General features: G+C 35.5%; 1 protein-coding gene across 1 annotated transcript in view; it reads right to left on the reverse strand.

The window, feature by feature from the left end:
* Positions 1 to 23,823, reverse strand: part of ARMC4 (armadillo repeat containing 4) — an 87,254-nt gene that overhangs the window by 23,411 nt on the left and 40,020 nt on the right. Inside the window, exons 15-17 of the mRNA XM_009707150.1 lie at positions 17,885 to 17,999; positions 3,972 to 4,160; positions 3,163 to 3,384 (exon numbers count right to left, since the gene is read on the reverse strand). Of these exons, the coding sequence (XP_009705452.1) occupies positions 3,163 to 3,384; positions 3,972 to 4,160; positions 17,885 to 17,999 (526 nt within the window). The remainder of the gene's footprint in view (positions 1 to 3,162; positions 3,385 to 3,971; positions 4,161 to 17,884; positions 18,000 to 23,823) is intronic.

Genomic DNA, 23,823 nt, shown 5'->3' on the forward strand with positions numbered 1-23,823 from the left:
ACAGTCACCTGCTGGCTATGAAGAGGTTCCAGTCTACCAAACTGAACAGCTTATGGCATGAATCAACAGTGCAGCCTTTTAAGGTTAAAGGTGATTTCATTGAATTCTGAATCACTTCCAAAAATCCTTCCCAAGACTTTTCCATATTGTGACACTTAGCAGGTATGAAGAATTATTCCAAGTCCCTTATGGCAATGTGCGGTCACAGGTGTTTTCATGTTAGTGCTCTTTAACCTCTTAATTCTTGACCAGATTTGGCTGCATTTTAAAGATTCATTAGAGAACCAGTTTTGTCTGCAAAATACTGGCTTTCTGCCAAAAAACTGAGATCTTGTGAACTACAGAGGAGGATTAATCAAACCTCATGGAATTTTGAAATACTTCGAGGTATGTGGGATAGCACTGCATCTCTTAGTCACATACATCTGTAGCCCTCATCTAAAATTCAAGTGAATTTTCTGTTCATGGAATGAATATTTCATTTCCAAACGATACAGAGCAGAATTGAGACACCTTAGCCTACACATCTCCTTAAGTATCTAAACAACAGAATGAATAAATCTGTTCCTTTGACAGTATTTCTTTTGAGATACCCAGCTGACTAAGTATATTGAAGAAGGTTTCTGCCACATTAGACAGAGTGACTGTTTCTGCATACTGAATGGGAAAGCCATCACCACAACTATGGCTGTTTTTCCTAATTGAATATGCCATAGGTATGGCTCAATAAAATCCATTGAGAAGCTGGAGAATACTGTTTAATTATCAAAAAATTGTGAAGAAGTGGTTTGCAAAGATCAATAATTGTTTTCCACATTTCCTATTATTTTAATTATTTTCCAACTGATAAAAATCAGATGATCTGAATCATAGAATCATTTGGGTTGGAAGGTATCTCAAGAGGTCATCTAGTCCAACCTCCTAGTCAAAGCAGGGTCAACACTGAATTCAGACCAGGTTGCTGATAGCTTTGTCAAGTCAGGTCTCTAAATTCTCTTGGCTGGAGATTCCACAGCCTCTCTGGGGAACTGATCCAGTACTTCACTACCGTCATAGTAGAATTTTTTTTCCTTATATCCAGATGGAACCCTTCAGATTCAATTTATGACCGTTGTTTCTTGTCCTCCTACCATGCACTTCATTAAAGAGCCTGCCTTTGTTGCCTCGATAAATTTCTCTTAGATATTGGCAGGGTGCTATTAGGCCCCTCTGCCCAAAGGCCTTCTTTCTCAAAGCTAGATAAGCTCAGTTCCCTCACTGGTCATGTGCTTCAGTCCCCAGTCATCTTGGTGGCCCTTCACTGGACTTGCTCAGGCTAATCCACATCTTTCTTGAAGTGGGAGCCCAAACTGAACACAGTACTCCTGATGTGATTTAGTAAGTGCTAAGTCACTAACCCCGACCTACTGCCTATGCTCCCACTAACACAGCCCAGGATCCTGTTAGCCTGCATCACTCCCAGGGCACCCTACTGCCTCATGTTCAACTTGCTGAACCTACACTCCAGGTCCTTTTCAGCAGAACTGCTACCCTGGCTGTTAGTCTCAATATGAACCAAAATGCAGCTGCTTCCTGTCATACTTCTAATGCACATCTGTTTCTATGATACAAATGTATGTGTGTGCTGGCACATGTGACGAGAATCAATAATATACCCTCTCATATGGTCAGGCCATCCATCAGTTATGAGATGAGAGACAACTCCACTTCAGTTCTGTGATGAACCCACATACAAACCCACACTCAAACACTTGTCCACTGCATTACAAAAATACAAGTTTCCTGTACACCAGAAGAGAAGTGCACTCTGGGCAAAAAGTTTAAATGCAGCAAACATAACCCAAGTTCCTTTATTTTGTAGTTTTGCTCTTTTCACCAGTTCTCTTTTCTCTCCCTTAACATATTATAGTCATTCCAGAATATTGTGAATAATAAAGAAATTAAACACTTCTGATATTTTTCTGTACATCTCTATTTATCTGCAAGTGCAAATCAATGTTTTAAATTAGTCTAAGTATTTTAATTAGGACTGAAAAAAGTTAGACTGAGATGGAATTATTATAAAAGTATACTATCAAAATCAACTTTACACAGTATGTTCAGTGTGCTACAACTTGTAAAACCTAAAACCTGCATAATAAAATGAATGAAAACAACAGATGACAGTGGGAAGATGTTACTTTCCAACACTGAAAGGGTAGCTTAGATTTGACTCAGTTCAAGTACTGGCATGTAAACTGAGACTTTAAACATTTTTGACCAGTAGATTTTTTTAACCCAACTACAGATATAGACAACTATAGATAAATGTGTGATAATGCAGGACCATTAGACCGTGCCAGAATTGAAACTGTTCACAATAAAGTGCACTACCATTAGTGCAGGTATAAATTCAATGTTAATAATAACATTACATCATAAGTCAACTCTTACTTTCAACACATTTACCTGAACATGAAACAAAATGAAAAGGCTGCAAACAGTGAATCTTTCAGGAAATTGATGAAAATTGAGAACTCCTACTATCTCCATCTCTAAAGCCATAATCATCTCTCCTGTGCCAAAGGAATAACTCTTCTGGCTTCAACTAGTCAGACGAAACTTTGCTAGAAAATTCTTTTTGAAAGAAAAATTCTTTCTAGAGTAAAGTCTTTGCAGAATGTGTTCATACTTAACTCCTAAAATAAGAATTTTTATAAGCAAATGTAGAATTCACTGAAACAGCTCCAGGTAAACTAAGCCTTTGTATTATTCTATCTTAATTTGTCTCCATATTTGGTTACATGCAGTATCTAGGTGACTTCCTGCCATACTAGGCAACTATCCATAAAGGTAACACAACTTCTTTTGCAAGTCACTTGAGAATGACAAAATGTTGATGTGATGTCACTACCAGCCTAGGTCAGAGTCAAGTCAAGTACTCTAGAGGTGAATGTCCACATCATATTTCCATTCCCAACAACCACCCAGCAGTAGTAACTTTAGCACTGAAATACCGTTCCCTAATTCACTACTTAACCAAACATTTTTACGACAAAGTTCAGAAAATTTGAGGTACACAGTAATATTCAAGAACTATTTCAAATGAAAGATCTCTTCTTTTGACTATGCTAAACCCCTTCAATAATTTGAACTCCAAGTAAGAAAAACCTTCCACCTCACCTTCACCACTCCATTTTCATGCATGGTGATACAGTTGTTGGGATCCTCTGAAAGTTGATATAAAGCCTGAGCTGTAGCTCTATGAACTGAAGGATCATTTGACTTCAAGTAACGTACTAAAGGAGCTACAGCCTTCGTCTCTCCAAAGGTAACTGTATTGCTCCCCCACATGCAACACTGGGAAATGGCCTCTGCTAAGTGACGTCTTAATTTGTTGTTGTTCTGAAGAAGGTAAAAACAATAAATTAAAGACAACAAAATACAACAAAAATTTCACAGGAAAGCAGAATTGTATTCTCAAACATCTTTAAGGCATTCCAATTTAACTGCAGTACAATTAAAAACTGGAGAGAGCTATAAGGCATGGAGCTAGTAGTCCCTTATCATTCCCTTTGTAGGAAGCGCTGTGAATTTTTATATTATTTCAAAGGTGCTTTTAGACTGACTGGAAATTAGGTAAGAATAGCAATAAAATGTAACATATAGCCCCATCATTGAGATTCTCTGCATGGTTCAGATTTATTGCTCTCTCAACCCTTTGTGCTTTTTTCATATGGCGGCTGCATCTCTGAAAAGCAATATTCAGCAGCAGTGACTACTAAAATGAAGCTCATCTTCCAAAGCAATTTTAGTACCAGCCACAGAGTGTTTTCATGTCCAATATACATCTCATAGAGGAAGGATTCCACAGCTCTTCCTTGTAGCTGCTGCAAAATTTACTGCTCTTGTCATAATCTTTCAGTTGGGTATAATGCAGTCTGACATAAGAAATTCAGACACTTAGTATAGTATGTTTAGATGTTACTTACTGTGTTTGCTAGTTTGGACAACAGAGGGACAACGCCATGGTCTGTTATAACAGCTAAATTTTCTTCATCTTTAGCTATATTTGTAATGGCTGCACATACACTTGCTAACACTTCTTTATTCTTTGATTTTAGCAAATTGACTATCAGTTCCAAGCCACCAACAAAGGATCGAACCATTTCCCCAGCATCCTAAATGAGAATAAAAAGAAACATTATTTTTAAATATTCAATCTGTATTTATGTGCAAATGTTAAAAAAAGAGATTGACATAACATAATCATTCAAAACTGCAGCTATTGCTGTGTTGCCTTAACCAAGAAGTATGGCTAATTCAGAACTCAGAGCTCTCTTGACTGACGTATTAGAGGTTGATTGTTTTACATACCATCATCTGGGCAGAAATTCAATGCCTAAATAAAGCTATCTAGTGTCATTTTAGATACCACAGTGTATTCTTTATGGCCTCAAGCTGTCACTCCAGAAGGGTGCAAGTCTCCCTTATCTGCTGTATCATATTTGCCAGGTGGGTGCCTCACATACCTTAGGGCATCTAAACCAGCAATAGACATCCCTGTTTAGGCTCTCATAGTGTCTTCTATTTCCTATGTTAAGTCTGACAGCTAAGACAAAGCAAGGGTAATATTATTTTCTTGTATCAATGCAAACAAGTGTTCAGGAATATTTAAGACAGGAGGTTACACAAGTCATGAACAGCAACTGTGAGAGAACCATAGTGCACCTCAGAGTATGAAGAATCAATGTAAAATGTGACTAAAGGACACAGACACAACTCTGGAAAGATGTCTAAGTATGCTCTTAGAAAAGAAACAGAAAACTAAACAGTGTGCCTTGATCTTGAATACAGTATGCAGATCTGGTCCATCTGTTCCATCCTGAAAAAGTTATAGTAAAATTAGAAAAGGTTTAGAGAAAGATGACAAGAATAATCAAAGGTAGGGAACTGCTCTGAAGAAGGAATGACTAACCAACTAGAGACTAGAACACTCAAGGCAATAAAAGAGAAAAACTAGCATGATAGTGGTGTATAGAAACTCGCATTGAATGGAAAGGACACATAGGGCTCTCTCTTCTAGGAGAAGAACTGGGAGCATCAGTTAGCAGGTGGCATGTTCAGAATAAAACAAAGTTATTTTCAAATGAAGCATAGTTAAGATGTGAAGTCCTTGGAGCAGGATTGCAGTGGCTGTTAGAAGTTTACATGTTAGAAATTAACTACATAAATTCACAGAAAAAAAATAATCCATTCAGGGTTATTCATTATAAAAGTATTCCCTCTGATTTAGAAAGTTCCTAAGCCACAGATTTCTTGAAGGTGAAAGAGCATTCTGGGGAGGGAACCATGGCTATAAGTTTGCCCTGTTCTTCTACCTTTCCTTAGGCATCTCTTGTGGGTTTATATCAGAAACAGAATACTGTGTTAGTGGATCTTTGGTCTGATACATCATTGGCTGTTCTCACATTCTTGTGTTTATTAGTGAATTCAAATTATCAAGCACATGTTTACATGTCAATGTGTAAAACAGAGAAAACCAGCAGTTTTGGCACTGTGAGACTGAACTAAGAGGTATGGAATTCATTTGGTTGCCTCAAGCAAAGAGGAAGTGTCAGTATCTGGTAAAGTGACATGCAGCATACAGTACTTTGTGTGCCTTTAAAAGCACACAGGGTATAAATCTAAGTTTTGTTTAAGCACAAATTCTTAACTGATTAAGTTACATAGTCACTGACCAATGCTGTACACCAAGATTCATTGCACTCGGTTAAACTGAGATGCTTGAAAGTATCTCTTTCTTTGGTAAGATGTTCCACCATGTAAGATTACGTTACTTTAGAAAATCTTTTTTAGTTTCCTCATGGATAGAAGCAATGCCAGAATAGAAAAATTTCTACCTCTTTGAATGATTTTTTTACATGTTTATTCAATCTATGGGTAACTCTAAGCAACATTTTGCCAACAACCATCTAGGAAGGGTTCTCAGGATGCCTCGTTATACAGAGTCTGAAAGACAACACTGTAAAATGCAGCAGTATTTTCAGAAACTTCATTGTAAATGTAATAATTAGCAAAGGGGTGGATGGAACTTCAAGTGCCTAACCTGAGGATATCAAGTATTGCAATGTAATCTGAAGAAATCACCATTTCTTCTTGAATGGGCCCATAAGTTACTTCGGTTGAGTAGACCTCTATACTAAGCATAGATAATTGTGGTTTATCAGGACTTCTTTATACAATCTATAATCCAGCCCGACATATTTTGTTAGATTTTCAACCTTTCAGATGTGGATCTGGAAAGATGACTGGTTCTCTTAAAGTTCTTTGTCCAATAATTATGAAATAGATACAGGTCAGAAACCACTGTGGGCAAGAACTTCAGGTGTTTTGTGATGGTCATCTAATTTTTACAGAACTATTTACTAAGAGTATGCCATTAGTGCCCAAATTGTACCCTTCACAAAGGGTACAGAAAATAGGAACTGAACATAGGTCAGAGTAGATTCTTCGTGACATCATGGTGGCACATCTGCAGGTGGCATTGGATGGCCTAATGTCAGACTGTTATTACTCTGGAAAGAGAGTAAAAGTGATGGCCAAATGGTTAGCAGTAGTTTTGCATAAAAAATTTTAGCCTGTGCACCTCAATGATGGTAAATGTGCAGAGATGTAAAGAAAGGTCTGCAAGTGGAATTACTTCAACAGGTCAATACGAGAATTTTGAATAAAAACTACCAAGACACTCTCCTGAAACCCTTTTGGACTGAAAGGTCTTAGGACTTCAAGAAAGTGCAAACATGGATCATATGAACTTTCCAAGGGCTAGGGAGTGGCCCTGAAACCAAGAATGGTTTTGATTACATTTATTTCTTTTTGAGGGCTGATTTATGAACAGAGTAGAGTCTAATTGTATTGTGTTAGCTTTACTGAGCAAATCCATCAAATTGCTCATGGACTTGGTAAATGAAAATTCCAGAAGATGCTGCAGTTCATCTTTTTTAGTTCTGTGTCTAAATGCCAAACATCAATGCTATGATGTTTCCTTCTCACAGAAAGCAAAGGCAGTGGGTAGGCCCATCAGGAACGAAACATTTTCCACCATAGTCAGTGCAATTCTTGAGACTGGAAGGGAGAGGTTAAAGCCATATAGTGGGAGAGCTTAAAGCCATACAGTGTGAGGGTCAAAACCAGAAGGAATAGGATGTGGAAAAAGGTTAGAATCCAACAGCAAACTTTGTGCTGAAGTCTTAAAAAACCCAGAATGAACATATAACAGAGGTCCTTACAGAAATTAAAAGAGGATCTAAATGTTTATGCCAGAAGAAGGACAACACAGCTTTGTGACTCAGAAAAGCAGCTGAGAGAAACAGAGAAGGAAGGGCAATGCTCTGGCACTTCTATTACCATGTGAGTTGCATGTAAAGGGAGGTGGGTTTACAGCGTGTTTCCCATGGACAGGCTAGCATACATGTTTTTCTATCATTGCTAGTGCATACATACCACAATGTAAATATATCTACAGACAATCATCTGAATAAAAACAATATTTCTCAATATCAGTTTTCATGTCTGTCTTGAAATTTTAAAATTTGACCAAAGGTGGTGGATAATGGGTTACAGAGAAAGATTTCTACCCAGAAATTTCTTACCTATATGTATTAGGTGGCTAGACAGCTAAATGACCAGACACAGGAAAAGGAAAGAAAATGAGGTATTTTACATTTACTTCAGTTCCTTGAAAGTTACTACAGAAGTGCGCATTACCTTGTGTCTAAATATCATCTCTGAGAAAGGCTTCTGTTCAACAGGTAAACTCTACAGTAAAGTGTCTAAGATTTTAAAAGGGCCCTGCTATACATGAAAATTATTCTGCTTTTCTGTATGGTTCAGATATCTGTGTATTATTATTCATGTTCTTGAAAGGTGTTTCATGAAGAGATAAGATAATTGTATCCCATCTTAATGAACTAATATGTACATTTTATATTTTCCTACCTGTATATATTTTCTTTCCAGGTGATTACAACCCTACTTGTTAAATTTCTCTTCTGACAAGCTTATACTTTCCACATTTTGTAAAGGACTACAGTCCAATTAAACTGCTGGAATAATACATAAACAATCCAGTAGTAAGTAAAAGAAAAGCGTTTCAATAATCGTCTGTGAAACCAGTTAAACACAAGGACAGAATCTTCTACCAGTGATGAAAAGCAGAGGGAAATTGCAGAAACCACATGTCAGGAAAGCTTCCCAAATGTGATTCTGGGTGTAGTCTGGTGGTCTGTGTAAGACAAAGAGAAAAGTAAAGAAGCAAGAAATTTGAAGAACAATGAGCAGAAAAAAGGACTGAAATGAGAGCTTTAAAAGCCATATTTTTTTTTTTTTCCTAAAGAAATTCAAACAACAAATACAACCTTTTTGGTATCATTTAGCAAAACCACATACGTGCTTTGTACAGTAAATTTCTACTTTTTTTTTTTTTTTACTGAAAGATGTGTATTTATTATATACAATTGCCCTACTTTAAAGATATTTAAAGAAGAAATTATATGAAGTTGTGCCTGTGATTGCGGAGGTCTGGATTTAATTCTTTTGAATTAATGACTAGACAGCTGTTCACACTATAAAGTCTAAATTTCTGTGATTTTAGTTTCCAAATACTCTCAGGCATTTTCATCTATACATATTTTTGTAACATAAGAGAAGAAATATCATATATAACATGTCCTTGGAAATATTTTTTTACTTTTTGTTTCATATAGAAGAAAATGCTATCTTTAAATTCCACCTTCTAAATTAATCAAGACCCAACTTTTTTTGTGTGACTTAACCCAAAAGGTTTGTAATTTCTAGCTATTAGTGCGTGTTTAGCTTTCATATTTACCTGTAGCCCCTAAACCTCACTGCAGATACGCAAATGACATTGTTTCAAAGTCTGGGTAGTTTATGATTGGGTAATAATGGGAAGTGTTCCAGTTCCAGCCCAAGACTATATTTATACTTTAGCATTTACATACTGCAAACTTTAATCTATTAATATAGACATTAAACTACATTACTTTCTTTAATGTTACATATGAAGTCATTCAACAAACTTCAAGTATTTTGAAAAGCTTGGAGAACTTCTTAGGATACAGCTATACAAAAAACAACTTGAAAAAAAAGAAAACTGCATTTAAGTGAATTTAGGTAATTTACTCCCCCTCTTACCTACTGTGACAAAACCTTACTACCTAGTTGTCATAACAAGGCTACTCAGGTTGAGTTAGGTTGGGAAAAAAAAATGGTACGGTAAGAACAAAGCCTAAGAAACAGTCTTTATAGATAAAAATATTGATAAAATCACGGATAAGTAATAAAATAATTTTATTCTATACATATGAGTGCATGTGTTAATGACAGGTTGAACGCTTCTGTTTTAACAATAATATTTCCTGAGCTAAAGAAAGTAAGAGGCTAAATGCAAAAACATTTAAAGAAGTAATAAAAACGTTACAAAAAATTGGGGTGGAGGAGAGCAAGACCATTTTACGGTATTAACAGGAAATATCTTCATTTTAAATCACAATTATTATAACTTTTAATGTAATATTTAACTTGAGGTGACAGATACGAAAAAATATGGATTGTTAAACTACATTTTAAGTGGCTGAAGAAGATAAGGAGAGATAACAGCATTTTTCATGACTTCATATGACCACTTCTTCTATCTAGTGGGCAGCAAAGTTTTTATTCTCACAAAGTATGATAAATACTATTTAAAAATTGTATTCAAAGGGAGGAGTTTGCAATCTCAAGCAGTAAAAAAACCCCAACTATCTATCTGGCATAGATGCTGAGGTCAGCAAAGTTACCTCCTATGCTAATAAAAGCCTCATCCTGCTACTCTTTAATCACGTATTTTCATCTTGTTGAACTGCATGACTATTAACAAAATTTAGTTAACTCTCCCTTTTCACTTATTTCTACATTGGCTTCTGCCAAGAGCAGAAATACTGTGAGACAGACCAGCTTTACACATTTTTTTAATTATGAGCAGAAAGCATTATGATATTTGCAGAAAGACAGATTTGGAAAAAATCACTTGATCTTTGCAGTATTTATACAAGGAGAACATTTGGGATTTTTGAGTTCTCTTGTCATCATATTATATGTTTTTCGTGGTTATTTTCATTAAGTAGATAAAGTTCATCAGCCTTAAGTTGAGACATACAGTTCTTGTAAAAGAACTACTGAATTATTTTGTAACTGAATTCCTCTCTTATTTCTTCCAAAGTGAATACTGGTTTCTTTATTTGAAAGATTGAAAGCTAAACACTTTATTACAAAAACACATTGTGTTTATCTTTAAAAATACTCCACTTGAAAGATAAAAGTTTCTCCACTGAAAACAAGTAGTATTTCACTCCTAGAATATCTTAAAAAGCTTAAGGAGCCAAAGCTAATTTGTCAAATTGAATTGCTTTTGCTCAAAAAAGCGATGGTATGGCTGTGCAAATAAACTTGAGTTATCAAGAGTCATCTTTACACTACCTTTTCTTTAATGAAGGAAGTTGTTCATTTCCATCCCCTATTGCCAACTGAGTAACTTATCATCCTAACGCACAACCCAATTTAAAAGTCAAAATAAAGAAATGCAACAGATAATTTTCTATATTATTGCTGTTCATTGAAAAAGAGAAACACACAATTTATATAATGAAGTTTGTATTCATTTTTCTTATTAAACAACTCAATGGTAATATCAATCAAATTACTTTATATTTAAAGGCTAGTTTTATTCCTGTCTATAGAGCTGAGGAGGTTTCCACTGTAGCAGAATCATAAAATCATAGAATCATAAAATCATAGAATCATTATGGTTGGAAGAGACCTCAAAGATCATCAACTCCAACCGTCCAACCGTATACCCTATGCCACCATGCCCACTAAACCACGTCTCGAAACGCGACATCTAAACGTTTTTTGAACACCTCCAGGGATGGTGACTCCACCACCTCCCTGGGCAGCCCATTCCCATGCCTATCGACTCTAACAGTGAAGAAGTTCTTCCTAATGTCCAACCTGAACCTCCCCTGACGCAACTTGAGACCGTTTCCTCTTGTCCTATCGCTAGTTACTGGGGAGAACAGACCAACTCCCACCTCGTTACAACCTCCTTTCAGGTAGTTGTAGAGGGCGATAAGGTCTCTCCTCAGCCTCCTTTTCTCCAGACTAAACAACCCCAGCTCCCTCAGCCGCTCCTTGTAAGACTTGCTCTCCAGAACAGATGAAGAAGCATCTTGTAAGATGAGACTACTTTACTACATCTCACAACTTTTCTTCTGTGTTGGAAAATGCAATGTGTTGGGAAAACAACTGCAGACAATCCTCATGGATTTTCCTGTCCACCTCACTGAAGCAGCTAAAGCTGCTGGCTAAAGCCAGAGCAGCAAAGCAGAGTAGCTTTAACATGGCTCCAATGCTACTCTGTAGCCCGGAAGAGCAGAATTCCTTATTCCTGACTCTTCAGGGATTTGATCATTGCACAGTTAAATACTTGCAAAAGCATATTGCTATTGATAGTTTCAAGAAACAAAAGTAAAGTCCGTTAGCCAAGTGTACAGCCTGAGAAAGCAGGCAATCCATGTTCTCTAAAAGATAGTGGGGCAAAAAAAAAAGTCTACAGTGTCACTCATAGTAGTCCTTTTGTCTATTGTTTTCCTTACTTTTCAGTCTGGCAGACTATACCTACTCTTCCTCCCCCTCCTCACAACTCTCACTGAACTTCAGTCCTGGGTAAATGCCAAAATCCTATTTTTTTTCACAGAAGCAGTGAAACCACTAATATCAAAGTCCTTTGAGGCCACAGTAGAGAAAATATCATGCTTTGCTTTAGATTATTTTGAAAAGCATTTTAATAATGGAAGTATGAGAAACATATAACATTGAATAACTGGAAAAACTAAACATTGTTTCCATTGGTTTTGGATTGAATTAAATTCATATAAGTGTCTAAACAAACTTGTTAGAATTATTAAGTCATCACTAATATGTAGTTTAATATTGTAGAGATGCAAGACAGCAATACTGGAATGTTCTGAGGACAGTCTAGGTAAACAATCAATGCAGTGACAACACAAATTAATAAATTGTTATAACAATTATTGTCCATGTCTTTGCAACTCTGGCATGGTTCCATAAATTAAGAGTGGTATATGAGAAGGCAATCATATCATATTGTACCACTTACCATTACAGACCACTGAAAATCTGAACAACAAGCAAGGAGCATAAAATATGTTATAGTTCAATCAAAAGCTTCTGAGCTGGATAAAATGTTTGCTTGAAATTTTCTGGTTTATATCATGCAGCAAATGAGACATAATGATCTTTGTGCTCTTTTCTTGCCTCGAATTCTATGGAAGTCCCATGTGGCAAGTAAGAAGGTAAAGATAGGAAAAAAGTGAGACGGACAAGAAGGAAAAACAAAGAAGAGACGAAAAAGAAAAAAATGTGAGGAGGATGGTGTTTAAACTTTTTGCAGATCTTTAAAATCCAATTAGCAAGTCTAATTTAAAAGTACAGAAGCTACATGACAAGCTGTTGACTAGCATGGGTATCTATTATAAACTATGTTACAATGAAAGCTGGTCAAATATTTTCCAGTGGAACAGTATTCCATCAGAAAATGCTAATGGAATGGAACCAAAACCTTCCATAAGAACACAACGACTTCTTGAAAAGTTTTGACAGAAACCAGGCAGAAAGGCAGGCTAAATTACCAACGTGCCTCTTCATCTTTTCTCTTGTCAGCCAGATGGCTGGTGAGTAGCCTGCCAGGCTGCTTGGCTTCTGGTTTTCACAGAATCCCTTACTTCTTGCCTGATGGGCTGCCAAACAGCTGGAAAGCCAGGTCTCTAGGAGCTCCTAAGCTTTTTTGCTTCTTATGGTCTCAAGCTCTCAGGCAGTTGCTTTGCATGGAACTTAGGACCTGAGGCTCCCCAATGAGGGAGACGTGGGTTACGCTCTTAGTTTCCCTTTGCCTCCCAGTTTTCACATTATGTGTTTTACAGGAACTGGGCTCCTGTATTTGTAGACATTAAGGACCTCAGGGCAATTTACATCAGTCCATTCAGGACCTCCAGGGTAACATGTCTATAGGAGACCCAAACAACTCCTGATAGTTGGTTCACTAAAGTTCTAGGCAGCCTGTGTCAAGAATCATTGGATAGGCTGGTTCTGCATGTGCCCTGGCAAGCATGGCAGACAACTATGGATTCATCAAGTCAGGTCTGGCTTCCTGGGCTTCCTAAATCTCCAAGGACTCTGGTGCTCTTGAAGGTCTGAGGGGCAAGCCAAAAATTTCTTTTTGTCTCTCTCATAGTACTCTTTTGAAGTTTAGTTCATAACAAAAACTTACAAATTTGGAAACTCTACATCCAGATATCAGGATGAGATCAAATATAGAGAATTAGGTATGATTGATGTAAAAAATGATAATGTCTAGAGAAAACAAATAGGAAAATGGAAAGAGAGCAGTAAGAGCACTAAGTTTGAACTGCCAAGGTTTCTGTATAGAATTGCAAGAAGCATAGCAAGGAAAACAAAGAAATTGGAAAATGCTGTACATACTCAAGTAGGGAATTTTGACATTATAGGCTTAACGAAAGAATGGTACGTAAACAAAAATGTATTGGTACTACTTAAGTAAAATTTTAAAAATATAAAACAAATGAACAGTGTGCATTATGGGGCATGACTGACTTTTATACATTACAGTTTTAAATTAGTGAAACGTGTAAACAAAGTATCTTAATTTATTTAAAACAGCAAATAATTTTACTATTTGTTAAATATCAGAAGAATTTCCAAGTTCAACTACATTTCTTTGTTACTTTTAGTAAGGAAATGTTCTCGGTGGTTTTATACATATGGTTACATTAAAATTTCCGTAACAAGCAAAATCTATGTAAGAATTCTAAACAGCATGGGTCAGCAGCAGCATATTTTCCACCCACAGGTTAACTCCAGGCTGCTGGCTCCATTACCAGTCACTTTCTCAGTATATAATACTTTTGCAAGAGTGAAGGTTACCTGACTTTCACGCATACCCATCTCATGATCCTTCTCTCTTAAATTTTGTTTAGTTTCGATTTTATTTTTTGTCGGGTTTTTTTTTTGTGTGTGTGTGTCAGCATGGACATTCTTTTTCCCTGTATGTAGGAAATACACAGACAACTTTAGATGTCTTTAGATCATCCTTCATCACACCCGTGAAATTCCACTGCAGAGCTGAAGGGGATGCAATAACTCAGGGCAAAAAACCCCATGCTTTATCAGAAAACTGGGAGATGTCACTTTACAAGTACATTTTAAGAAAACAGTATAACTTTCTCTCTCTCTTCTCTCAAATCCTGTCTCAGGCTATTTATTTAAATTATTTTGACACACTTTATACGTACCTGGCTTCCTGAAGTTCTTTAAGAAAGCCTTTACAGTTGCAGCTATAACAAAGGCTAAAACTGACACTTTCAAAGTTGAAAGCTGATACACAGGCACAGACAAAGGACAGAGAAAAAGATGATGCCTGACATTACCATTCCTATTCTAATGTTTGCACCCAAAACTCTACTAAATATGAGGAGGGAAATAACCTCTACAACTTCTTCTTTTCTTTCTTTTTTTTTCCTTTTATTATTTACTTCAAGACATTCTAGTTAAAGTTTACTCTGTGAGGAAATAGGTATTTTCATACAAACTCAAGCTGGCAGCATTCCTCTTATTGGCACAATGCCTTTGGATGAATTTTATAATAGCCTAAATAACATCTTTGTAGAGGTTCTCTAAATTTTTCTGTTTGGGCTGATGTACATTGGGAGAACATTATAATAAATACTGTTTTTCAAAGAAGCATCATAAACAAATATTGTCATTCCAACATCAACAGTGTTGAGTAGACTTTTCTTAGCTATTTTTCATAATCATTTGTGTTTCTTGGACAGTGCACTTACAATTTGTCATTACCAACGTGCCTGCAGTAGTAACTTTTCCTTTTGGATGTAGGGAACTAATTGATAAGAATCTGCTTCTATTAAGATAATGCCTTTGATTAAATCACATTCTTGTCTCTTTAAGTCCTGTATTTAAAGAAATGTATGAACTAATTTACCCCAAATCATGACATATTTGTCTAAGACTCACAAGTAGCACTCACAGGGGCTGTGCAAATTTTCTCAGGGGAGTTCTACCACCCAAATTATATCACTGCCAGCCTCCCTATAAGATTTTCACTCTACAAAAAATTCTTCAGGCTAAAAATATTTAGAACTAATGCTGGCATACAGAAGTGATGTCTGGTACCAAACCAATATTATGGCTGCCAGGGCTGTAACAGTTTATGTACCACAGTGTACAATTTATACCCTCTATTAAAAAAGTCTTAGATCTGTCATGGACCAAATATCACTGACCTATATTATATTGCTGTAACAAACAATATCACTTAGCTATATCATACTGATCCGATTCTATTCTATGGTAATTACTCTGAACCAGCTACCAGCTACCATAATGTAACTGTCAACATATATAATCTAGGGTTATGGGAACTTGGATTCTGCTCTTTGCAATTAACTTCCTGTCTAAGAACAGGCAAACTAGTTAAACCCAAAAGCTCAAAACTGGCTAGTACCTAAACATCCTCAGAATTCAAGTCTTGGCCTTTTGTGACTTATCTCCCTAATGGTAAAACAGAAAGGGTAGATTTTCCAATCTTAAACAGATTATGGTGATGGTAAAGGCATGAGAGATAATCATGTAGTCACAAACTATGACAATAACAATCCTATCAGTATGATTAGCTTCTAAGATCTTATAAATATCATAGAAAATAACCTTTAAGTTGGATATACAGAAAATGTCTATGCAGAAAAATGGATGCTGTACTACATTGTTATAAAAATTTATTTCTTATACTATTAACACGTTCTATTTCATCTATGAGCCTCCACACCACAAAAGAGAACCACTACAGCTTCCACAAAGGAACACAAAAAGAAAACAAATCCAGATTCCATGCTCATAGCTACTTGAAACATGGTTTGCAGTCATTGGAAAAGCAAGAATGCACATAATCCTTTTAAAGTCATATACTTATTACTGCTTTTGAATCAAGCACGGCATAAACCAAACTATGCTTCTTGGAAGTTCACGTAAATTGTTGAATATTATTAACTTCAAATAAAAAAATGAAAAATTGGTTTAGATAGATAGAAATAGTTACTGCACTTCCACAGTGTGGCTATAATCACTGCTTTATACATATTTCTTTCCACTCAGTGTCAGAGGAAAGGGTACTATTGCTAGGTTTGTTTCAGTGTGCCACTCTGCCTCAGTCTCACAGAAAGAACTCTTTGTGGGGTCATAGATTAGCATTTGGGCAGGCAGCCAAGAGAGATGAAAGGACGATAGCTACACTAAGGATGTACATAGCTTACACTCATCAAATACCCTGGGGACAAAAAACAAGAAAAAAATCCATGTAGTCTATAATTTCAGTAGCTGTCTTCCATCCCCTTCGTTTCTGAAAAAGTGCTTTTAGTGGAAGTTCTAGCAATGTGCAGTTCTACTCTGGCACTACAGGTCGCAGAGTCTTGCACATGATAAATATTACCTCAGTGCTGAGACAAATTAATATTTTAACATTCAGTTATAGCAATATTGTTCAAGAGAGAGGCAGGTATAGTCATATCTTGACTGAGGAGACATATATACACCCCACCATTAGGTAACAAAAAACTATTATACTAGAGTGTACTCTTAAAAAAAAAGATGGAAATATAATTGAAAATAGCCAGCATGCCTGAAAAATGGCAAGCAAGTTGTCATTGCAGAAATCATTGTGAAGAAATAGAAAATGCTGGTTATAAAAATCAAGACCAAATATTCTCACAATACTTTCATCCATATATCTGTATCTGCATCCATCCATCTATATAAATTAATAGCAACCATACAGTGCTCAATTTCAAACAGGAAACACTGCCTGCAAAGGATACTAAGGATATCTAGCACTTTGAAGGAATTTCCATCCTTTATATAGTCAGGATCTCAAATGGTATATAGAAGGATATATATTTGTGATATAGTAGAGAGAAGATGCAAAAGTCGCATTAAATATAGAGGTAAATTAGAAAAGGAAGATATTACTGTACAAGGATTAAAGATAAAAATCTACTTAGTATTCTAGGAAACTTCTAATGGGAAACACAACCTTTACATTTATTTTACCACAAGTCAGTGGTAAGAATTCACTGAAGATTCACTTATGGTTATACTCACCTTTTTATCTCTATTTGCAAACAGGCATGAAATAAATGAATATCTTGGTCATTTGTGTACAACTGACCTGCACAACAACCACTGTTCACAACTGGCATTTTTTGTTGGCAGTCTGAGCAGAAAATCTAAGGATTACATTGGCACCAAGTCTGAAATATGCTGTGAAAACCAAATGATGGTCTCTTGAGAACACAGCTGAAGTATCTCACAGTGGAGAACAACTAAAACTACCTGTGCTATTCATAGCTTCTGAGTAGAAGCTTTCTGTTTCCAGCATTGTCAGATTTTCAGCATGCTTTATTTGGGAATAGTAAGTTTAGGTCCTGATAAATTATTAGAATATATTTTCCAAATACTGTAAGCATTGTAAAGGCAAACAAGAATGCCATAATGGGTGCTAGATGGAGGACTATCCACTTCTGAAAAGTGAATACATAAATTTTTTTTAAGCAATTAACAGAATGAAATAAAGAGAGTGTAAGCAGCAAACAGCAAAGTATTGCTGGAAATCATCCAAATACAAAAATTGTATGTGAGTATACATATAACAAAACTATTACTTTAAATACCTTCTTACCTTAGCATTTTCAATGCAAGGACAAATAGCCCAAGCAGCACTTGCTTGAATATCTGGATTAGGACTTTTCAACAATGACCATAACAAACGAACTCCATCTAGACGGTCAATTACCCTATTGCAGAAACAGACCAAAAAAAGAGATAATTAATTATGGAGCAGACAATGTTAAACTATATCAATTTGTCTGGAACACCACCTTAAGAAATATTGGTATGATTTTCTTTAACATATTGTTTTGCTTTATGTAAGTGCTTGTATTTTCTTGTCAGCTAATCGCCATCAACATATTCAGTAAACATTGCTTACTATAGCAGATGAGTATGAACAAATGATGTAAAGACAGAATATGCTTTCTAACTAAATCTCATTAATGTTCTTTACTTTTTTCTCATCACTGTCATTCAAAATGCTTATAGAAGAAAAGTAAACTACATTATAACCAGAACTCATCTAAACGTGAAAACAAGCATGTGACTTTTTAACGATCTGCATGCAAAGAGAAATCTGAATTCAAGCATACTAGCTTCTTTCATATGGTAACAAATACTTTCCAAAACAAATATTTATGCCCAAAACTATGTACTTAACTTTTTATTTGGTCTATGCTTAATGTATTTACCTTACTTTATGACATATTTTAAAATACTATGTTTCTAATCTAGCATTAGAAATGAAAATGGTCACACCACAGTGCATCCTTTGTTGGGCACGAATAACATGTAACTTGTTTCCCATGTGCTCCTTACCAACATGACTAACACTGAACACTATGTTATAATTACTTAAACACACTGTAATCAAAGTATCTTCGTGACTAGCTAAAAAATGAATTAGCATCAGAATCATCTCTACACCATCTGTGTTATGTTTACATATCAATCAGGCTTGGGGGTCATAACTTCACATTAGGGTCCAGTGAATACCTTAAATAGAAAGGAAGGTCAAACAAAACTTAATAGCCTTTACAAACATGCCTTTTTTCAAAAAGATACATTAAACCCAAAGCAGATGAGCTAAAGATAAAGAAAGGCAAGTACACCTTCATTGTCTAACCTCAAAAGTAAAAAATCAATTGTATAAAATTAGTCTCATCTTTAATTGTAAATACAAGAGAAATTTAAATATAGATTGTGCTTAAAAACATCAGATAAAACACCTCATTTGTGTTCATCGTATATACGTTTGCCAGGAAATTTTAAAACTAAATATAAAATCAGTTTTGTATGTAATCCTATCATCATTTGAAGCAGAAAAAATAATTAAGGATATGAACTATGTCTAAAATAGCCAAGGATTTTATTCATAATGTCTTTATGCAAATAGGTTAAACAACTATGTTTTTCAAAATTATACTTTTGCACAAAGCTACAGTTAAGCTGAGACACTATAAGTTTTTTAAGATCTAATTTTAATACAGCTTATTTTACATACTCAGCTCCAAATCAATTGCAAGAAAATCATCATTCAAAGGACAAATTCAGAAGTCTTAACACAACAAAATAAAACAGCATGATCACGAACTACACAATTACACACATATGTTCACATAGTAAGGACGACTTAAGTAAAAGCTTCAAAACAAGATTTTAAATCCCTCCAAACCCCAAACACTTTTAAGCAATTTTAACATTACTTTCCCATCATTTCAGAAAGCACAAGGAATTTTTTCCTTTATTGGAATGAATTAAAAAAGAACCCATGAATCATTCTTCTAGTCAAGCAGAGTACTGATCATTTACCAACATGAGGTACTTCCTCCCAAGAGCGGCTAAATTTAAATGACCCAGCTCCAATCAGTATATAAAAATCAAGAGATCGAAGCCAAACACTGAGCTCAAATTTTTCCACCACACTTCAAAAACCAACACCTAAGCTGATTTATCTTTCCTTTCTATTTTTTTGAAAGCTTCCTTTTCAATTTAAAGTTTACTTTCATTTTCTTTTCAGTTTTCTTCTCTTTAGCTTTTCAAGGTAAACTAGCCTCATTCTATGGTTCATTTTCTAAAGAAGAGTTTTGCCTTTTGTTTGAAGACCAGAATGACCAGATGATCCAACAGAACACCTCAGAATATCTGAAAGTGTACTCCTCCGTCCACTCAGTGTGTATAAAATGAAGCTAAAAAATAGTACGGACTAAACCAACCAATCTCCAAATTACATTGTTCATCACCAATTACTGCTTTCTCTCAGTTACACTAGATTAACTCAAATGAAAAGAACTCTACATACAAGAACAATGCTCTTAAATTCTCATACTGGAAGAATTATTCTTGTGTAATCACCACACAAGCACAAACCCTTTTATTTTCATCTTACTGAGAACATATATTTGCCAATTAAGAAAGCATTGCTAAACAGTTCAATTTTTTATCTTTCTGTGGTTTCACTGCACAATGTAGCAGATGAAGAAACTGAGTGTTAAATGAGTATATCTGCTATAAAAGCAAAGGGAACACTAAAATAAATGGCCCTGAAAAAAGTTTCCTCTATGAAAGTGCTTAGACATTAGTTTCCTTTCTATGTGAAAATTCCTTTCTAAAGTGGAAAAAAATATTTAGGTTTCTTTACAAATAAACAAAGACTGGATGGGAAAATAGACCTGTAATCTTGAAAATTTGAGCTCTGATGGCATAATGCTCAACAATATTCTGATTTGCTTTTGTATATAGCTTCTGTATCTAATTTTCTTCCCAAAATTTATTATAACATTATGAGCAGTATGCTGTAATAAAGCTACTTACCACAATAAACACAAGCAAACATACCTTAAAATTTACTTTGGTTGGCATTCAATTCTGTATTCATCCATAGCTGGTACATTAGTCACTCTGTGATTACAGTCACTTAAATGATATATTTTATAATAATTTGTTGATGTTGACACTATGATGATAAAATTAAACTATAGTTAAATCTAGATTAAGCAGCCACTCTGGGACTGTTAAAGGACAGGTCTTTTAATAAAGATGCAGAACATTTTCTTTGAAAGCTGAAGGGAATCTCATAAAAGCTGAAATAATATGATATTTAGTTGATATAAAACTTCTTAATATAAAGTTCAAATATTTAACTGCTTTATAGAGTGGCTGAACTGCATGTATGTAACATATCTAATGTACAGAACACTATCAATAGGCAAAATCTTGACAGGCATAAAAGTTACACAAAGTAGAAATGTAAACTTTATTATGGGTAATTGCCATCTGGTGCTTCACTATAAGTACACAACAATACATAAATACTTAGAGTTCAGAAGCAAGAGCCCCGAACTATTCTGGCTCTATACCTTAACATAGAAGAGGAATCTCACAATAGACCTGGAGAAAGATGGCCAGCGGCCACCTTTTCTGATTCAAAGCTCTGTGCCTTGTTGTAGACTGTTCTTATCTGATCACTGATACAATTTAGAACAAGGTATAGATCACTCTGCTCCTCAAAATAAGCAAAAGAAGTTGTACTGGCAGTTAGAAATAGCTGGAGCGAAGAGGTGCTCCTATCATGCACTCCTGTGCTGGCCAGGCATGATTAGAGCAGAGCTGAAGGGATATGCAGCTGACATCACTCCCTCAAAAAGGCAACTGCAAGGTGTGCGAGCAAAACATCTTCCTGGTTTCCATGCAGAACAGTTGACATATAGTGTATCTACAGTATGTCTTATGGGCAAATAATTTTAATGCAATTAAACCCATTCAGAGATTACTGGAATGTCTAGACTACAGTGAATTGTTATTTGCTATTTGACCAGTGCAGATTATTTAACAAGATTAATTTTTTTAATTACTTTTGTTGACTGTTTATAGTCAACAGTTGTTTGATGAAGACTTTTCACATTATTTCATTTAAGAGCCTTGATATCATGACATCATTGAACATCAGGAGATGTCTGTGCAAGACATGGGTCACAATTCTAGAAATTTACTTCACTTTTTTTTATATATCTGAAACTAGCAAAACTGTTAATCTGAAATAGTACTTATCTTTCAAATTCAAACTTAATATTGAACATTTCCAGTAGAAATTTCAACATGAATTCCTTACACATACATACACAGAGCCTAGACATCTGTTTGTCATATCTATCATCTTTCTCTGTTACAGTGTTATTTGCCAGAACTTTCCAGAACTTTAGTTTAATTGCCTGCCAATTTAGACCACAAATACAACTGTAAATAAACTAAGTTATACTGACTCTGCATTGTGCTCACTGGTAAGATTACAAGGCTTAATTCCAGGAGAATATAATCCCTTCTTTTTTGAAACCACATTTAGCATGTTCCTTAAAACTTTCACCAGTTGCTGTGGACTGCTTTGATAAATAGTATTATATACCAATGACTCAAACTCCATCTGTTTGGCTAAAATAATTTTACATTATAGTTTACAAGATTCTAAACTCTCAGTTTTGAATGCTAGAGATGAAGTCTATGGGTTTTCAAATGAAAAGGGCAAATGAAAATCTAGTGGCAGTTAAATGATAAGCACTAGTCCTCTGTTTTTAGTAAGAGAAAAAGAATAACTTGTAAAAAGTTCCTCAAAAAGACAAATATACACAAAACATGTGCAGCAGCATCTCTGTCAGTGGCCATGCAGCAGGCTGAGTATGGAGAACAGCTTCATGGTGTCCACATAATAGTAAGGCAGTTCAGTCACATAGTTATGCTTTTTTTAAGACATTCAACTTATTTTTTGCTGTGAGAGAAGCTGGCTGCTGTTCTTTATTTTACATAGCTCAATAGAGTCAATAAGAATCACTTCATTGTTTGAAGTTGCCTTAAAGTAAAGGCCTGGCGCAGAAAAGCAACACTATTGTACCTTCCACTCAGTAGTTGTAGAAGTATCAACTAGGAAACATGGCAGAGATAAAATATATAAAAGACATATAGAATCTGTAGATTCACCTATGCCGATCTACTAGTCTCTCTTTGACGGTGCAGGCTTCCTCCATGGAACATATAATAAACGTACAATATTTCCCTCAGAAATTAACTGTACTGCTTCATAGAACACTCTCAGTTTTTTATAATCCATAATAATATTTTATTTCTTATATTAATCCCATCCTTTTCATTATATACCCTTGAATCATTCAAAGGAACTACATGAGCTCCACTCTCAGTCTGTATGGTTTCCACATACCTACTGCTGCAAGAATAACCACATTCAAAACAGAAGACTGCTCGATTGAATATCTAGTCTCTAAGCCACTCTTTGTTAAACAAACACACATGCAGCTAATGAAATGTAAGAATATATCTGCAAATTCTCAATCCTTATGAGGGCTTGATACTCCCTTTAAATTTTCCTGCTTTCTTCTGGGTTTCCAGTACATATGAAGTCAATGAAAGCAGAATCCAGAAAAATCATCATAGTTTTCAAAGTCTCTGTAGTGCCAAATTAAAAAAGTAACGCTTTAAACAGTGCTTGTCTGTACCAAATGACAAAGAAAACAAGACTCGAGACCTGCCAGTCGAATTTGTCAGGAGAAAAGCCAATACTAGAGAACAACTGATCTCCTAGAATCTGTCAAGCCATTCTGAGGAATAAGTGATTACGAAATAAGGAATGTAACAGCAATCCAGCCAGATGAACCAGGAAGACCAGAAACAGCTGAGGATCAACCTCCAATAGGAAGTTCTCATCACCTGTATAGACTTACATGCTACGCTACGAGTGGCTTGCTTCTTTCTAGAAGACAATCTTGGCACACCTCCACATCCTTGTTAAGATGTGTCCTTTCGGTTAAGAACTTCAGAAAATGTTTACAGAAGGAGAATGAACTCCACAGTGGCTTCTAACAAGGCTACTTATTGTTTTAGTTCCAAATTCTGTAAATGGAACAAACTGATACTACAGACTACGTATCCTTCACATCTTTGGTGACTTACTCTTCCCAAAAAGGAGGAGAGCAGTTTGGACGAGGAGCTACAATTTCAATT

Source organism: Cariama cristata, unplaced genomic scaffold, assembly GCF_000690535.1.
Source record: "Cariama cristata isolate BGI_N322 unplaced genomic scaffold, ASM69053v1 scaffold22629, whole genome shotgun sequence".
Classification (NCBI taxonomy): domain Eukaryota; kingdom Metazoa; phylum Chordata; class Aves; order Cariamiformes; family Cariamidae; genus Cariama; species Cariama cristata.